Source organism: Sinocyclocheilus anshuiensis, unplaced genomic scaffold (assembly GCF_001515605.1).
Source record: "Sinocyclocheilus anshuiensis isolate Anshui unplaced genomic scaffold, SAMN03320099.WGS_v1.1 scaffold1027, whole genome shotgun sequence".
In the NCBI taxonomy this organism is placed as follows: domain Eukaryota; kingdom Metazoa; phylum Chordata; class Actinopteri; order Cypriniformes; family Cyprinidae; genus Sinocyclocheilus; species Sinocyclocheilus anshuiensis.
In genome coordinates, this window is record NW_015547697.1 from 450,478 (window position 1) to 466,282 (window position 15,805).

General features: G+C 38.2%; 1 protein-coding gene across 1 annotated transcript in view; it reads left to right on the forward strand.

Moving 5' to 3' along the window:
* LOC107703651 (AF4/FMR2 family member 2-like) overlaps positions 1-15,805 on the forward strand; it is a 248,303-nt gene that overhangs the window by 212,879 nt on the left and 19,619 nt on the right. Inside the window, exons 10-11 of the mRNA XM_016506365.1 lie at positions 10,049-10,211; positions 13,266-14,315. Of these exons, the coding sequence (XP_016361851.1) occupies positions 10,049-10,211; positions 13,266-14,315 (1,213 nt within the window). The remainder of the gene's footprint in view (positions 1-10,048; positions 10,212-13,265; positions 14,316-15,805) is intronic.

Here is a 15,805-nt window from a genome sequence, read left to right on the forward strand (position 1 = left end):
TGTGTGTGCGTGCGTGCGTGCGTGCGTGCGTGCGTGTGTGTGTGTGTGTTGGCAGCTTGTGGGTGGCTCAGCATTTGTATCCAGCTGAAATAGTGCAGGGTAAGAGGGCACTCCGGTGCCTGGAGAGAGAACGCACTAGATCACACCTAAACAATACTGCAAACTACATAAACATAGAAAGACACTCAGTACCGCAGTGCTCTGCCAAGTAACCAAAGGCAATTATATTCATAGTGGACAGTGGTCCACTATGAATATCAGTGCTGAGCAGTTTCATTTTACAATGTGCATGTCATATGTTTTCACAATATAATTCATGGTGGTTAAAGTTAAAGAGATTACAATGTGCATTATACAGCATTATGAATATCTTTATAATTTTTTAAGAATAGTGAATTATCAACCCTTGTGAAAAAGAAGGATGCTTAATTGTATTCAGTGTACACTTATGTACAGTGTTGCCAACTGCTTTCAATTGAAAGTAGCTAAAACTGGTAGCTAAATGTCACTAGATGACATCACAATGGCAAATTCACTGATCTATATAAAGATGAACGTAGATCAGTGGGCAAGATGAGAACTTAGATAAGGTTTGTCCAAGCAGTTGCTATATATTTGTCCCTAAACTTTTGAAAAAAGTCTCAAAAGGGGCGGGGAAGTCGCTAAATCTAGCTACAAAGTAGCTAAATTGGCAACACTGCTTATGTACCTCAGATCTTAAAAAAGTTTTTTTTGTTGTTTTTTTTTTAATACTGTACTTGCAGATAATGTTAATAAAATGAAAGGCCACTTATAAAAAGTACACTTTCATGACTGTTTCTTACACTTAAGAAAACCTGAAAGTGCACTTTTTAATAATGTCAAATGTCAACATTTTAATAATGTCAAAATTTTATTTCAAGTAGATTTTAAATCATTATGTTTCCATATTTTTTTTGTCGTGCTTTAAAGAAGTACACTTATTTGATATGTTGACTAACATACTAAATCACATGTTCTATTTTGCACTCAAAATTGCATTTAAAGTTAATCTTCGTAAATTTACTAAATTGCAACTGCATTTTGACAGATGTATTGTTCATTATGACAAATGTGTCATTTCAAATATATTTAAATACATGACTCACAAGTTTCAATAGAAATGACAATAAAGTATATTTTTGTTTACCATAAATGCTTGTCAGTACATTCATCAGTACACGTTAACCATATTTCACAGATAATAGGATTATGAAATTACATAAGCTTTTACTTAAGTCCTACCTAAGTGAATGAAAAAGAATCTAAAGTTTTCAGCCAATTGCATTTGAAATAATACGTTTTCATTTTATTGCAATTAACATGCATTTTAGTGTCCAGAAACATTACATTCAGTTTGCACTCATTCTTTCAAAGTACATTATTTCTGTAATAAGTAAACTTTTTAACAAGGGAATGCATAGGCCATGCTGATTAGTCAACCAATATTTGGCCAGTTAGATTGGCATTGTCCATTTACCAAATAAATATGTATGCCTATAGCCAATTAACAGAAGAGTATGTCATTCCCCAAACCCTGCTGACAGATTGTCAAAAGATAATTTCTTATTTCAAATACTGTGAATTTTGAGTAAATATTGTGTATAAGTTCATTTTGTTGTAGTAATGTTGTTTGTCAATCTATTATTCACTTTATTAGAACGAGTTACTAGAGCATCAGTCATTAAGAATATCTTTAAATCTTTAATACATTATGTACCGTATGCTTTTCAGAAAAGTAATTTCAATATTATCGGTGTTTAAGGATTTTTTCCACTCATGAAACTACACACTGTGTTTACATGTACCCTAAATAGTTCAACCATACAAATGCATCATCGAGGGAAACAGCTCTGTTTTCAATAACAGATTTGTGTAATTAGAGGAATATTATTACACCTTTTTTTTTTATGACTCCTTTAATCTCTCTTGGCCAGAGTTCCTTTTCTCAATAGTGTGAGCCCTTCACATATTAATCATAGTCAACCAGTGCTTAATGCGTTCTGCTTTGTTTGCATCTTAATTCATTTATGCTTTTTCATTCCGCTGTAATCTATTAACATCCTGCATCTCTATTCTTTCTCCCTCTTTCACTCCCCATCTCATTCATTTCTCCACTTCTTTGTTAATTGCACTCACACACGGTGTAAATTCAGGTTGAGAAAGTGCGTTGGGAGTATCTAGATGGAGAAGAGCTTGTTCAGAAAACTTGTTTACTATGTCAACAATGGCATTTTGCCTCTCAAAGGCAACATATGAAATCAAATCAAGCTCTAAGCTCTAACACAATCTAATTGTGTGAATATCAGGTGACTCCACTTTATAATGTCCTATAAAGTCATCAATCTTAAAGGGATAGTTCATCCAAAAATGAAAATTTGATGTTTATCTGCTTACCCCCAGGGCATCCAAGATGTAGGCCCTGGTGGTAAGCAGATAAACATCAAATCTTCATTTTTGGGTGAACTATCCCTTTAAATATTGCTTATTAGTTTTTAAAATGGTCATTAATTAGATTACACATGCAAATACAGTCCATATACTGTTATAGGGCGTTCTATAGGTTGTTATTTTGATGGAAATATTTTGGAAAAGTGAACCAAGTGTCAATACAAAATATGTATCATTTTAGTCTGTTACCTCGAACAGTTAGGATACAATTGCTTCATAAATTCCCCTTTTAAGACCAAAATGGTCAAAAGTTCATCCTGTTTTCTGGTAGTTGGCGAGCCTTGAACTGCACAGCCACCTCATAACTGCATGTATGCGTAATATATCCTTGTAAATCTACTATTAACTTTGACATTTAACTTTCCTTTGATTTAGTTTGTTACCTTTGATTCATCTCATTTGGCACTGTAGCATAGGAAATGCTGTCCAAGGCAGTGGGATATGTTATTTTAAGCCTCTCAGAATGCTTTAAGATGGGCCAAAGGGAGGCCTGGGATTCGCGTACCACCCTTTGCAATGGCCGTGGTCCTACTCTTTCTGGAAAAACACAACTCCAAACAAGCAGAACATAATTATGTGAGAAATATCTCCATCTGGAGCCTATGGGGCTTTTCTGTGAGACTTTGACATTTAAAGAAAGCCACATATGGAGCGTTTCAAAATCATGATCATTTGGGTAATATTCCAACACCAAGGTCATGGGTTTGATTCCCAGGGAATGAACCGATCAAATGTATTGCTTGCATGCAATGTAAGTCGCTTTGGATAAAAGCATCTGCCAAAATGCATAAATGTAAATATAAAATGGGCATTTATGTTAGTTATGCAATGTTGCTCACGGTACATGAAAAATCAAGCTACAAAAATAGTACTGCCTTTTGTTTTACTAGCATATTAAATGCAAAAACTTGCCAGGATGTTAAAATGTCTTTTAATGGTTGCAAGGTGGTTTCATTGGCATTTAGGGTGGTTCCCAATTTTTTTGTGTTCTGGGTGGTTCAAAAGGTGTTCTGGGTGGTTGCTTATTGGTCAAAAGAGCCCAGCCTCAAGTCTCTTGTATTCTAGATGACATGGATTCCTCCTACAATGTAACCACTAACAAGCCGTATGCTTCTGTTGAAAGCCCAGCATGAAAATAGCATGTAAATGTCACCAGCCCAGACACTTCAGTAATTGTGTCCAACTTAATTGAAGTGCAAGTTAACCATTCAAAGCAAATAGCCACTTAATGACTGAACCATATGGCTGCATTGCCACAAGAAAGCCAAAAAACGTCCATAGAGACAGTCCTTTTCAGAAAGATTCAAGAGCAATGACCATACATCAGTGGTTTGGCTTTGGTATCAAATTTTTTATTTTGGACATCAAATGGTACCTTGACACATAAAAAAAAAAAAGTTTAAATGTAACAAAAAGTCCTTAATATTAAATATAGAGTGTGTTACCTTTAATACAAACTGCATAGACCCAACAATATATAAAAGTATGAGCATGAAATAGGCTAAATTGGTTGATGTTGGTTTCCGCATGTCTCATAAAATGAGTTTCTACTAACCAGATGAATTTTCATCAAAATACTGTAGAGCTTGATTGAACGCACCACCTTTGACATCAACAACAGGGAAAGTGGTTTCTCCTTACTTTAAATGTTGATAAGCCAGTTTATTTTGCCATTATCATAATGACACACTATTAAATGATTATTTGCATTTTATTTGCAGTTTTTCCCTGCTCTCAGTGACCCAATTAGAACGTACCAGCAACCCACCAGCTGAAAAGCACTGCTTTAGATTATGGTATGGAAATGCGTTTGACATCTGCGATGTGTTTTCACAGAGAGTAATCAGTGTAAGCGAGTCAGATGGAATTATGGTCTTGATTTGAACAATTGCAGACATTTTAATCAAGGACCAGACCTAATCTGAGCTTCGGAAACCAACCATCAACTTGCAAATATGCTCAGTGTGTCTCGGTTGTGACATGAAGAGAGCAGATCTTGTAATGATTCAGGAATCGTAGTCGTGTTTTGAAACAGGATCTATAATCCATTCCTCATGCGAACAGAGCATTGATTGAATCAAATAAAGCTTGTAATGGATTTAAGGGCAAAGGGAAGTCACAATCATCATCGTAGGAATGTGTGGTGAGTTATTCTTCAGGGCGATTTATTAAAATAATGCATGTGCTGCTCGCAGATGATCGTTTTATGAGGCGGTGGGCTGATGACTTATAAATGAAACTCCTTCATGTCTCTTCTCATCTTCTCTCTCTCTCCGTCGTTTCATGCTTCAAACTCTTTGTTGCTTTCGTCCCCCAAAAACATAATCGTGTTTAGCGCCGAGACCTCGCGTACTCGAATTCTTTTGAACTTTTTAAATGTAACTTATTGATGGAAATCATAAATTCACAGTTCATTAAATTCTCCTACGCCGAAGACGTCTGGCTGGCGGTATTGACAGGTTGCGGCCCAGACTAGATGTCTGAAACAGTTCCAGCTCTCTATCTAAGGGGAATAAAATCAAACGTGGGCTTCTGAGCAGCGGCCCAGGTCTCTGCCTGCTCCAGCGACTGTAGGATTGGTTCATCTATAATTAACTATTAAACTTCATTGAAGGAGAGTTTGAAAAAACGAAGAAAAAGATGACAGTTCTGCCCTTGGATATGAGACACGGTGGGAGACGGTGAGAATAATAATGCAAACTCACTCAGGGTTCATTAGGACGCTTTTAGATAGATCTGGAAATAATTACGATCTACAAACAAATACGAGAACAGAGGCGGCCTTTGTTGAGGTCCCGAGCTGCAGCGCTCGACTCGATCTGCTAGTGGCCTTAGTAGAAGGATGAACTCGGGTCTTAATGAGTCTCTTTAACCAGCTGGCATCTTTCAGACGCTGCTTTTTCTTGCCCCTCGCCATCATAAGCTTTCTCCATCTGCGATTCGGCCCATCAGACAGATCGCCAGGCTGTGACTCTCTGTCACATTGATCTGAGATTATAGTATCAGTGTAAACACAGAGAGAAAAACACTAGTCGATGGGGTCCCTGTAGCTTCCAGTGATGCATCAGCCTTTGTTTCAGTGTGACCTGTGATAATCTCAGGGGAGAGATCACAGCTCCGGCCCTTGTATTAGCTTGTTTTTTCTGTTAGAAAGAGCCGTGGATGGTGTGCTTTGAATACATTTTAGATGCTACAGATTTTAGGCAAGTCAGAGTTTGGTTTATTTGGTTGGTGTGAAATGGGTTGGCCAAACTTGATGGACAACAAGCTCCAATGTGGACCGACCTTTTTTCAGCAGTAGTTTTTTTTTTTCCTGCCTTATAAATCTTAAATTAAATTCATAACAATCTCTTAAGAGTTTCAGCAGATAAGTGAATTGTGGCGCCTTTCTCTTGAGAAGTCAATCACACTGACGCTCTCCATGTTTCTTTTGATTGGCTGTTTGCTGGCACACTTTCAGTTGCACTCGCTACAGAAATCTATGGATCAAACCCTGAGTTGATAGAGAAACTTTATAGCATCTAAACCAGGTTTACCTTCTCTAAAACTCAGAGTTTGTTCAGCTATCTTCATGTAACAGACTACAGAAGTCTAGCTAGTGTTTACGTTTGTGTACATCTGGTCTCATATTCCCTACTGCTTAGCACCAGCCTGGAAAATTGCTTCATTATAAAGCATGAATATTTAAAGTGTAAATTGTTCTAAATACTGTTATTTATTCATTAGAGTTATTTGAGATGTTTTTCTTATGTCTGGAGATCTTTTTGGGTTTGTTACAGCAACATGCATTGACAGCACATTATTTAAAGCCATGATAAACTACGAGGCCTGTGTAAACTCTTCCCTTACTGAATGTTAATAAGAGCCTTGACGGCTTTTGCACGGCATTACTTATGGTGGGTTTGAAAAATATATTTGTGCACTTCTGTATATGTGTGCATATGTGTTATGTGAGTGTTTCACGACAGATTGTAAATAAATGCTAATATGTTATTTGTGAAGCCACTATGGTATTTATATAGTTCATGAATTGTTATATTTACACTTATCTCTTACAATGTAGAGTCGCTGGTAATATCTCATTTCACAGTTTTTTTGGAAACTTTGGCATAAACAGTTTTCTTAGTCTACTAGTATTCAGACCTAGAAACGTCTAACATAAACCCTTATGAAAGCAGATATGTTATCGTTCCTTATTACAGTTACATTTCAGCATTTACCCAGTTCTTTCAGTCCCAGTGGCCCAGTTCTAGTCGAGTTTGCCCAGGGCCTGTTGTAGATCCTTCAGGGAAACACTTCCTCCTTCCTGTGTTTGTGCAACGTGTGCTGCTTTACGAGGAGAAAACGATTCCCAAAGCTGCTCTGTCCGGTCTGTTTGGGGACGAAGATATCGTTAATTATGAATAATGATGATAAGTAAACTGTTTACTTTTCATCGCATTATACGCTTGGCAAATCAGCAGCAAATCTGAAATATGCTCCTTCATGTAAGTTAAATTGAGATAAAAGTATATTATACAATGTACTAATATTACTACCTGGTCTCATGGCAAAAACGTACCTGGGGGCACTTTTTCGCGAGACGCGAAATACGTACCAATAAGTACATATTACTGCAGTTTCCAAAAGAAATGAACACTACATTACCTTTTAGCGACAGTCCCCGGATATTTGAATTCAAAACTGCCGCAATACGTACCTGAAGCAACATAATAAAAACACAGCAATACGTACCTATATCACCGTAATAAAAACGTGCCAGGGTTCACGTATTGAACCCGTGTTTTAGCGCCACTCAGTGGACTTTCTCTTTGAAACTGCGCAAAACATGCAGTAAGGTACGTAAAAACAGTGTTGCAGAAAAGTACCCAGAGTTACGTACTTTTATGAGACCAGGTTGTAATATATTATATTATATTATATTATATTATATTATATTATATTACAAATTTTTCATACAGAAAAAGGGCAAAATGAGTTATTGTTTTGTATTGTGTTAAAAAGTAAACAAAACTATGTGTGATAGAAGGTGAAAGAACCAAGAAACGCTTTCTCAGACTTGCCTTTCTCTTATGAGATTCCACAGCTGTTACCCAAAGGTCAGCCTTATTAAGACCAAAAGATGGAGAGAAAATGACCTTCTGCCTTTTTCTTTTCTTTTCTTTTCTTTTGGTTTGTATTGTATCACACCAATCAGTGCTATTTGCATAGACAAAGGTCACAGAGGTTGGTGTTTTGAAAGAACAGCACATTCGCAGTGCATGTAACTGTGTCGTACTTCTTTCAGGTGGTATTTGATTAGGAGATTTATAGATATTAAATATAAAATTAAAATTTGAACTATATATTTTTATTGCATTAGATAAAAAAGAAACCAAACAAAATAAACATTTGCATCAGTTAATTAAAAGTCAGAAAAATGACGTTAGCTCTGAGAAAAGGTCTAACATCCACCACTTGGTTTGATATGTTGTACTGAATCTAATGAGATGACAAGCATGCATTTTCACTGTAGCCCACACTGGCTGTTGGGTTGTTTAGGGTTTTTGCTGCACACTGACAGTGCATGAGTGAACAAGTGTGCAATTTTGAATATAGCTTATGATTTGGCACAAATCTGTTTTTTGTTTGCTTTTTCACTTTCCTGGGACAGGTTCCTCATTCCTGGCCAATGTTGTGCATGTCTTGCTGGCACAGCTGTAGACCAAAGCACTTTTTCCTGTCATAACATAATCTCTAATGAAGTGTCAACATAAAGCAGCCTGGTCTGACCTTTGGAAAGGAATTTAATTTGCCTCCTTCTGGCATGTTTGACTCCATGTAGAACAATCTTGGATAGCCACATCTGAGGATATCCTGAGAAGTTAAGTACTTATTGGATTAGAGCACTGTGGCCTTTCATGAACTCATAAATAATGCTGAGCATGACTGATAAATCTGAGACAGAGCCGAGTAATAGCCCCATAGGTGGAGAAGTAAACAAACCCTTTCTTTCCTTGCTCATTTTATATTATATTACAAATTTTTCATACAGAAAAAGGGCAAAATGAGTTATTGTTTTGTATTGTGTTAAAAAGTAAACAAAACTATGTGTGATAGAAGGTGAAAGAACCAAGAAACGCTTTCTCAGACTTGCCTTTCTCTTATGAGATTCCACAGCTGTTACCCAAAGGTCAGCCTTATTAAGACCAAAAGATGGAGAGAAAATGACCTTCTGCCTTTTTCTTTTCTTTTCTTTTCTTTTGGTTTGTATTGTATCACACCAATCAGTGCTATTTGCATAGACAAAGGTCACAGAGGTTGGTGTTTTGAAAGAACAGCACATTCGCAGTGCATGTAACTGTGTCGTACTTCTTTCAGGTGGTATTTGATTAGGAGATTTATAGATATTAAATATAAAATTAAAATTTGAACTATATATTTTTATTGCATTAGATAAAAAAGAAACCAAACAAAATAAACATTTGCATCAGTTAATTAAAAGTCAGAAAAATGACGTTAGCTCTGAGAAAAGGTCTAACATCCACCACTTGGTTTGATATGTTGTACTGAATCTAATGAGATGACAAGCATGCATTTTCACTGTAGCCCACACTGGCTGTTGGGTTGTTTAGGGTTTTTGCTGCACACTGACAGTGCATGAGTGAACAAGTGTGCAATTTTGAATATAGCTTATGATTTGGCACAAATCTGTTTTTTGTTTGCTTTTTCACTTTCCTGGGACAGGTTCCTCATTCCTGGCCAATGTTGTGCATGTCTTGCTGGCACAGCTGTAGACCAAAGCACTTTTTCCTGTCATAACATAATCTCTAATGAAGTGTCAACATAAAGCAGCCTGGTCTGACCTTTGGAAAGGAATTTAATTTGCCTCCTTCTGGCATGTTTGACTCCATGTAGAACAATCTTGGATAGCCACATCTGAGGATATCCTGAGAAGTTAAGTACTTATTGGATTAGAGCACTGTGGCCTTTCATGAACTCATAAATAATGCTGAGCATGACTGATAAATCTGAGACAGAGCCGAGTAATAGCCCCATAGGTGGAGAAGTAAACAAACCCTTTCTTTCCTTGCTCATTTTCTTTCTATTTATATATTTCTATCTCTGTAAGTGATGTAGTCCATCATCAATTGGTTCAGTTGTCGCTTTGTTAGTTGGCTCTCCAGAGCAGCATCAGCTAGTATTGGAAAAAAAAATACAAAATTATATATATATATATATATATATATATATATATATATATTTTTTTTTTTTTTTTTTAGAAACAGAAATTACTACTTCACCATCCCAAGTCTGTCGTTCGATTGTCACATGACAGGCACAAAATAAATAAATCATTCATGAACAACCAATGTGTGTGTGTGTGTGTGTTTTAAATGATTAGATGAAAGAAATATCAAGGCTATTGAAGTAATATTTAACATAAAAAAATAATTGTGGTGTCTGATATTTTAAAGACTTGAACTATAATGTAATAGCATAGATGGTATCTACATCTATGCTGTCAATGGCATGTTTGTGTGTTTTGAAGTGTGTCATATCATTTGACGAATATTCTCCTCTGTTCTTTTTGCTAAAGCCTCCCTGGAACCACACCGCGGACCAGCGAACCGACTGGTCACTCCAGCGGTGCATCGGGCAGCTCCAGCGAATCGGAGAGCAGCTCAGAGTCCGACTCAGACAGCGAGAGCAGTTCCAGTGACAGTGAGTGCAACCGAGCATCCCACGCTGCCACACCAGAGGTACTGATCACTTTACTCCTCTTATGGCTCGTTTTCACAGCCTGGTCTGACCTTTGGAAAGGAATTTAATTTGCCTCCTTCTGGCATGTTTGACTCCATGTAGAACAATCTTGGATGGCCACATCTGAGGATACCCTAAGAAGTGAAGTACTCATTGGATTAGAGCACTGTGGCCTTTCATGAACTCATAAATAATGCTGAGCATGACTGATAACTCTGAGACAGAGCCGAGTAATAGCCCCATAGGTGGAGAAGTAAACAAACCCTTTCTTTCCTTGCTCATTTTCTTTCTATTTATATATTTCTATCTCTGTAAGTGATGTAGTCCATCATCAATTGGTTCAGTTGTCGCTTTGTTAGTTGGCTCTCCAGAGCAGCATCAGCTAGTATTGGAAAAAAAAATACAAAATTATATATATATATATATATATATATATATATATATATATTTTTTTTTTTTTTTTTTTGTATGCCGGAAAGTAGCGATCGACGATAAAGAGCGACAATAAGCACAACTCTGCCTCTTTTTGTTAAATGTCAGTTTTAATGAACAATAATAGCCATTATAAAAGTATAAGTACAAAGTATAAGAGGCTTATATAAGAGGAAATAAAGAAAAAAGCAAACAATTCAGTCAAACTTATGCTACAAAGTCAGCGCTGTACTACGGTAAAGTTCAAAATAAATACATACAATTAAACATAACATTGTGCTCAGCCAAAACGATATGACCAGGAATAAATAATAGATTCATGAGACCACGAATGCCTGTTAAATATAGCCTACCCAAAATGAATTATCTCATGTTTAATCACTACAGAGACATCAGAGCCAGCGGCAAATGTCAGAAGGACTAGCTGAGATAAGGCTGCTCTATGCCGATACATGAGCACTGAGCGCCTGGTGATCGCCTGGAGCTCCAAAATTGGCATAGCAAATTTTCAAATAGGTGCTATCTTTATAAATAAACCACAGATTTGAATTTTAAACAATTACATTCTCGCCTGAAAAACTCTTAAATCTACATTTCATGACACAATAACAGTAATATTTAGAAAATTACGTGGGTTTTTGGGCAATGACATTTCACAAGAACAGACAAGAACGTATATTGAGAAACGACTATTGTCTGTGTGAAAATTTACAATTATAAAATACATGGTTATATTTTTTTGTGTGTTTGCGCATTCTGATGTAAATAAGCCCAACACTCATGGACAGCAAAGCGGAACGAGTGAAGGACGCTTTATCCCCTTGTATCACGCAAAAGTGACGATTCTAGTCAACCAATCAACGTTCTGCAGTGAGTTTAGCTCCACCCTTTTGTTACCCTTTGCTGTGCTAGGTACCCCAATGGAAGGGTACCAAAAAAGTGGTACGGTACGGTTCGCTATTTTGGTACCATTCACAACTTCTGACAGTGGAAACGGAAATAATTGCATACCGTACTGTACCAAACCATACCGCTCAGTGGAAACGAGCCATTAAACTGTCATAACACATCCTCACACTGATCCATGAGTCGTCACTTCATTCCATTCACTGATGGCTGTAATTATAGGTGTTTCTCAGTTCAGCCCATACACTACAGGATAGGTCCAAAAATATGTGGAAACCCCCTTCTAATTAACAAACTCCTTATTTTTTGGGGAAAAAAGGCTACATTTACGTACAGCAAAATATTATTTCCACTTTTTTTTTTTTTAAGGTGAGGCATGACCCAGACATTTTTGACAGGTTTGGCTATTTCCTCAGCCCTTCTGTTTAGTGGTATTTACAGTTTTGTTCACCTTCTGAACGCCCTGAGGTAAATGAATACCAGTATATGCAATTATTTCCCTTAGATTATTATTGCCGGGCCCATTACCAGAAATTTCAAAAGAACCAAGATGAATCGGAGTAAGTCTATTTTCTCATTTAGCTAAAGGCAAAGAGAGACTGAGGCAGCATTCTCCCTCTGAGTTTTCTCAGCATGGGTTAGGGGTAGGATTTTTGAAAGGATCTCCTCAAAGGATTAATTGGCAGCTTTAAAGTTGTCCCGCAGTAGCCTGCCCAGGGCTCCCTAAGAGCATTACGCAAGAGTACACATCTCCCGGTTCTCATCGCCCCTTCTGTGTGTATAGCTTTGCTCTCTGCCAGGGATGTCCAATGGGAATCCGTATCTTAGCACTGCAAGTGCTCTGGTCTGCAGAAAGATGTTTCTCTTTCAAGCGGCCGCGCATAGCCTTGATGCCTCAGTGGTGAAATATTGGGAGGCCTGTCAATTTAGACATGCTCAATTGTTACTTCATCATCTTTGCTGGTACTTTCAGTATAAAATTTGGTAGCTTGTATTGGCAGAAATGTCTCTCTGACAGATGGAGAATGTGGCTTTTGAATGTCAAATAGCATAGGAGATTGCCTTTTGTCTCGAAACGTACCATCAGGTCTGATTGGAAAGTGCACTGAATTGAATTTCTTACCCCGTGAGTTTAATGGTTAATATGGATGTCCACTCATTTCCACAGCTTCCTTTTCTGAATGATTTTCTATGATTCAGAGCATTCAAGACAGTGTTTATGGGTTCGTCGGAAAGATTTACTTGTGTCTGGAAACATAATGGTACACAACAATTGGCGTGAGATAATATAGCCGATGAAAACATCTCCACAGCGAGAGCTGTGAGCATTCATCAGGACAGTACTCACAGTATTTCCTCCGTTATTCAGGAATTTTATGACTTCCTCTCTTAATGGAGCGCCAGTCATCATAGCGCCAGTTCATTGGTCTGTGAAAGTCATATGACAGAAACATCAAGCTTCTCATGAATCAACACTGGAGACAGATGAAATCTGTACCGATATGCATCATTAGAAATTTGGTTTCCATGTTATTTTACACATGCATCCATTTATATTGTATAGACCCACATAATGCATGTAAAAATGTCACGTGCAACAAAAAATCATCTGCTTTTCATCTCATTGTTTGATTGATAAAATAAGTTGCTGAGACAGTGTTGTCAATATTCCTTAAACTGTTGTGCCATCAATTTGCTTTGTCTTTTTCCACCAGCCTGAACCTCCATCGACAAACAAGTGGCAACTAGATAAGTGGCTAAACAAAGTTAATCCTCACAATAAAGCACTAATTAACACCCAGTCAGATAGTCATGGGCTTAACAGCTCTCAACCTGATAAAAGCCAAGCCTCAGACAACCAGAGCTCCAGCAAGAGCAAGCCCAGCACAGCACTGGCACCAGCAGACCCCAAGGATAGAACGTTGCTCAGTCCTATTCGAGAGAAAGCCAAACCCAAGACTGGTCAGAAGGCTCCGGACAGCAAAAGCACCAAGGTAAAATCACCAGCCTCCGTGGAGCTTGCACCCCCCAGGAGAAGCACTGGAAAGAAGCAGCCCAAAAAGGTGGAGCGATCTTCCAGCAGCGAGGAGCACAACTGGCCAAGACCAGGAAACTCAAGTTCTACCCCGAAAGAGAAAGAGCCCCCGCCTTTAGAACCGCCAAAACCTAGAGGCAAGGGCCCTGGGGTCAAGACGGCTCCAAGAAAGGAACCTCGGACCACCACGACAAACACCGCAAATACACCGAATATCAAACCGGTTCAGGATAAAAAGAAGCACAGAGGACCCAACAAGATCATCCCCAAGTCTAAGGAGTTCATCGAGACAGAGTCTTCTTCATCCGAGTGTCATTCAGACCCTGAAGAGCTCACTAAGGTTCAGCTTCCCTGTCCCGGTCCCAACACCCTAAGCCTGAAATCCAAGGATTGCAACAGCAATATCCTGAGTGTTAGCAGCCTTACCAGCACAAGCAGCACCTCTATTCCTGATCCAGGTGCCTCGGATCTCCTGGAAGAACCCCTCTTTTCTCCCATCCCCGTTGTACAAAATGAACTTTTGTCACCACTAAGAGATTTTGAGGACATCAAGTCCCTTTGGGTTAAGATTGAACTCAGCTTCCTATCACGAATCCCAGGGCAAGACCCTCCGGAGCCTCCCCCAACAAAGGCCGAGTGTCGGGAGGTCAGTGTCAAGCACAGACGGCAACAGTCTCCTGCCTCCATCCCTGCAGAAAAGAACCCTAATAAATCCAAGAGGAAACACAAGGCAAGTGTTCAATGTTCTCACTATCATTTCATACACTATAATTATAAAATCAAGGGCTGCAATTGCAAAATAATCATGTAATTATTATTTTAAGCAAGTAGTCATTTAGCAAGTCCTTTTAGCGACATTCACTTTTTCCATGGAACAATTCCTCTGGAGTGCCTTGTTGAAGGACACAATCTTGATAGCTGAAGGATCGCCCCTTGCCGAGTTCGAATTGTACGATTCATTAGCAACCCAGATATTTAATGGCCAAAGGTTTTTATAGTTTTTATAAAATAGTACAGTATCTCATCCAACGTCATATGTAAATCATAGACCTTCCTGTCTACAGGAACATATTAAACTCTTAATACCTACGGGTACAAATGGTGACAGCTCATGAAAGACCACTTGCAGCTCCAACCTTTTCACGCCTAGTTCAATTGAACATACAAGCAATCTTGAGCCAAATAACATGCACATGTAAGCACATGATCTCAGATCCCCACAAATGATCCAAAGATGCATAAATGAAACAGACAACCTCAAGAGGTTCGTTTGTGGTTCAAAAGAGTCCCCTTTTAAGTCCACTTACAATGTCAACACCTGAAGCATTGAGGTCACTTGCAGCCAGTTCCCTTTCTTGTTGACTTTAACTGAACTGGGTTTGGTTCATATGAAGCCTACTATATGTGAAACCCAGGGTTGTCAAGACCTCAATATACACTGCCTGTGCAAAAAAAAAAAAATAAAAACATGTTGCACACTCTAATAGAGAGGTCTTCTGGGAACTCACTGTCCTGCAGAGTTTATCTAGAACCCTAATCAAACACAACTGAAGCAGCTAATCGAGCTCCTCAAGATTGCTTGAAAATGCTCATTGGAAGCAGGTTGGAGATAAACTTTGCAGGACCGTGGGTCCCCAGGAGCAGGGTTGAAGACCTCTGCTCTAACTTTTCACTGGACCACCTTTAATTTTGATTATATTGTACATTTGTTGTGGCATTGTTTCGACAACATTATGCAACATCACAACATTTATTTCCATCAGGAGTTAAGTTTTTGGCCAAGATCTAGTATTGACATTAGGAGAGTCAATTCACTCCAGCACATCCTAAAGACTTTCAATGGGGTTAAGCTCAGGACTCCATGCACTCTAAAAATGCTGGATTAAATATGGACAAACCCAGCGACTGGGTTTTTTTGACCCAGCGGTTGGGTTAAATGTTTAACCCAACCTCCTGGGTAGTTTTATTTAACTCAACTACCGTATTATTTATAAATTGCTATTTGGCTGGCTTAAAATTAACGCTAAATTACCAGAGGCATCAGCATTATTAAATGTTAATTTCCAATCTATTTTGGGTTCATTGTAAGCAAGAAATGTTGGTTGTTTTAAACCCAGCATCTTAAGAGTGTGGTGACCAATTCATGTATGAAAATTATTTATCATGCTCATTTAATCACACATGGATATGTGTACACAGTGCATCAATTAGGGTTAAAAG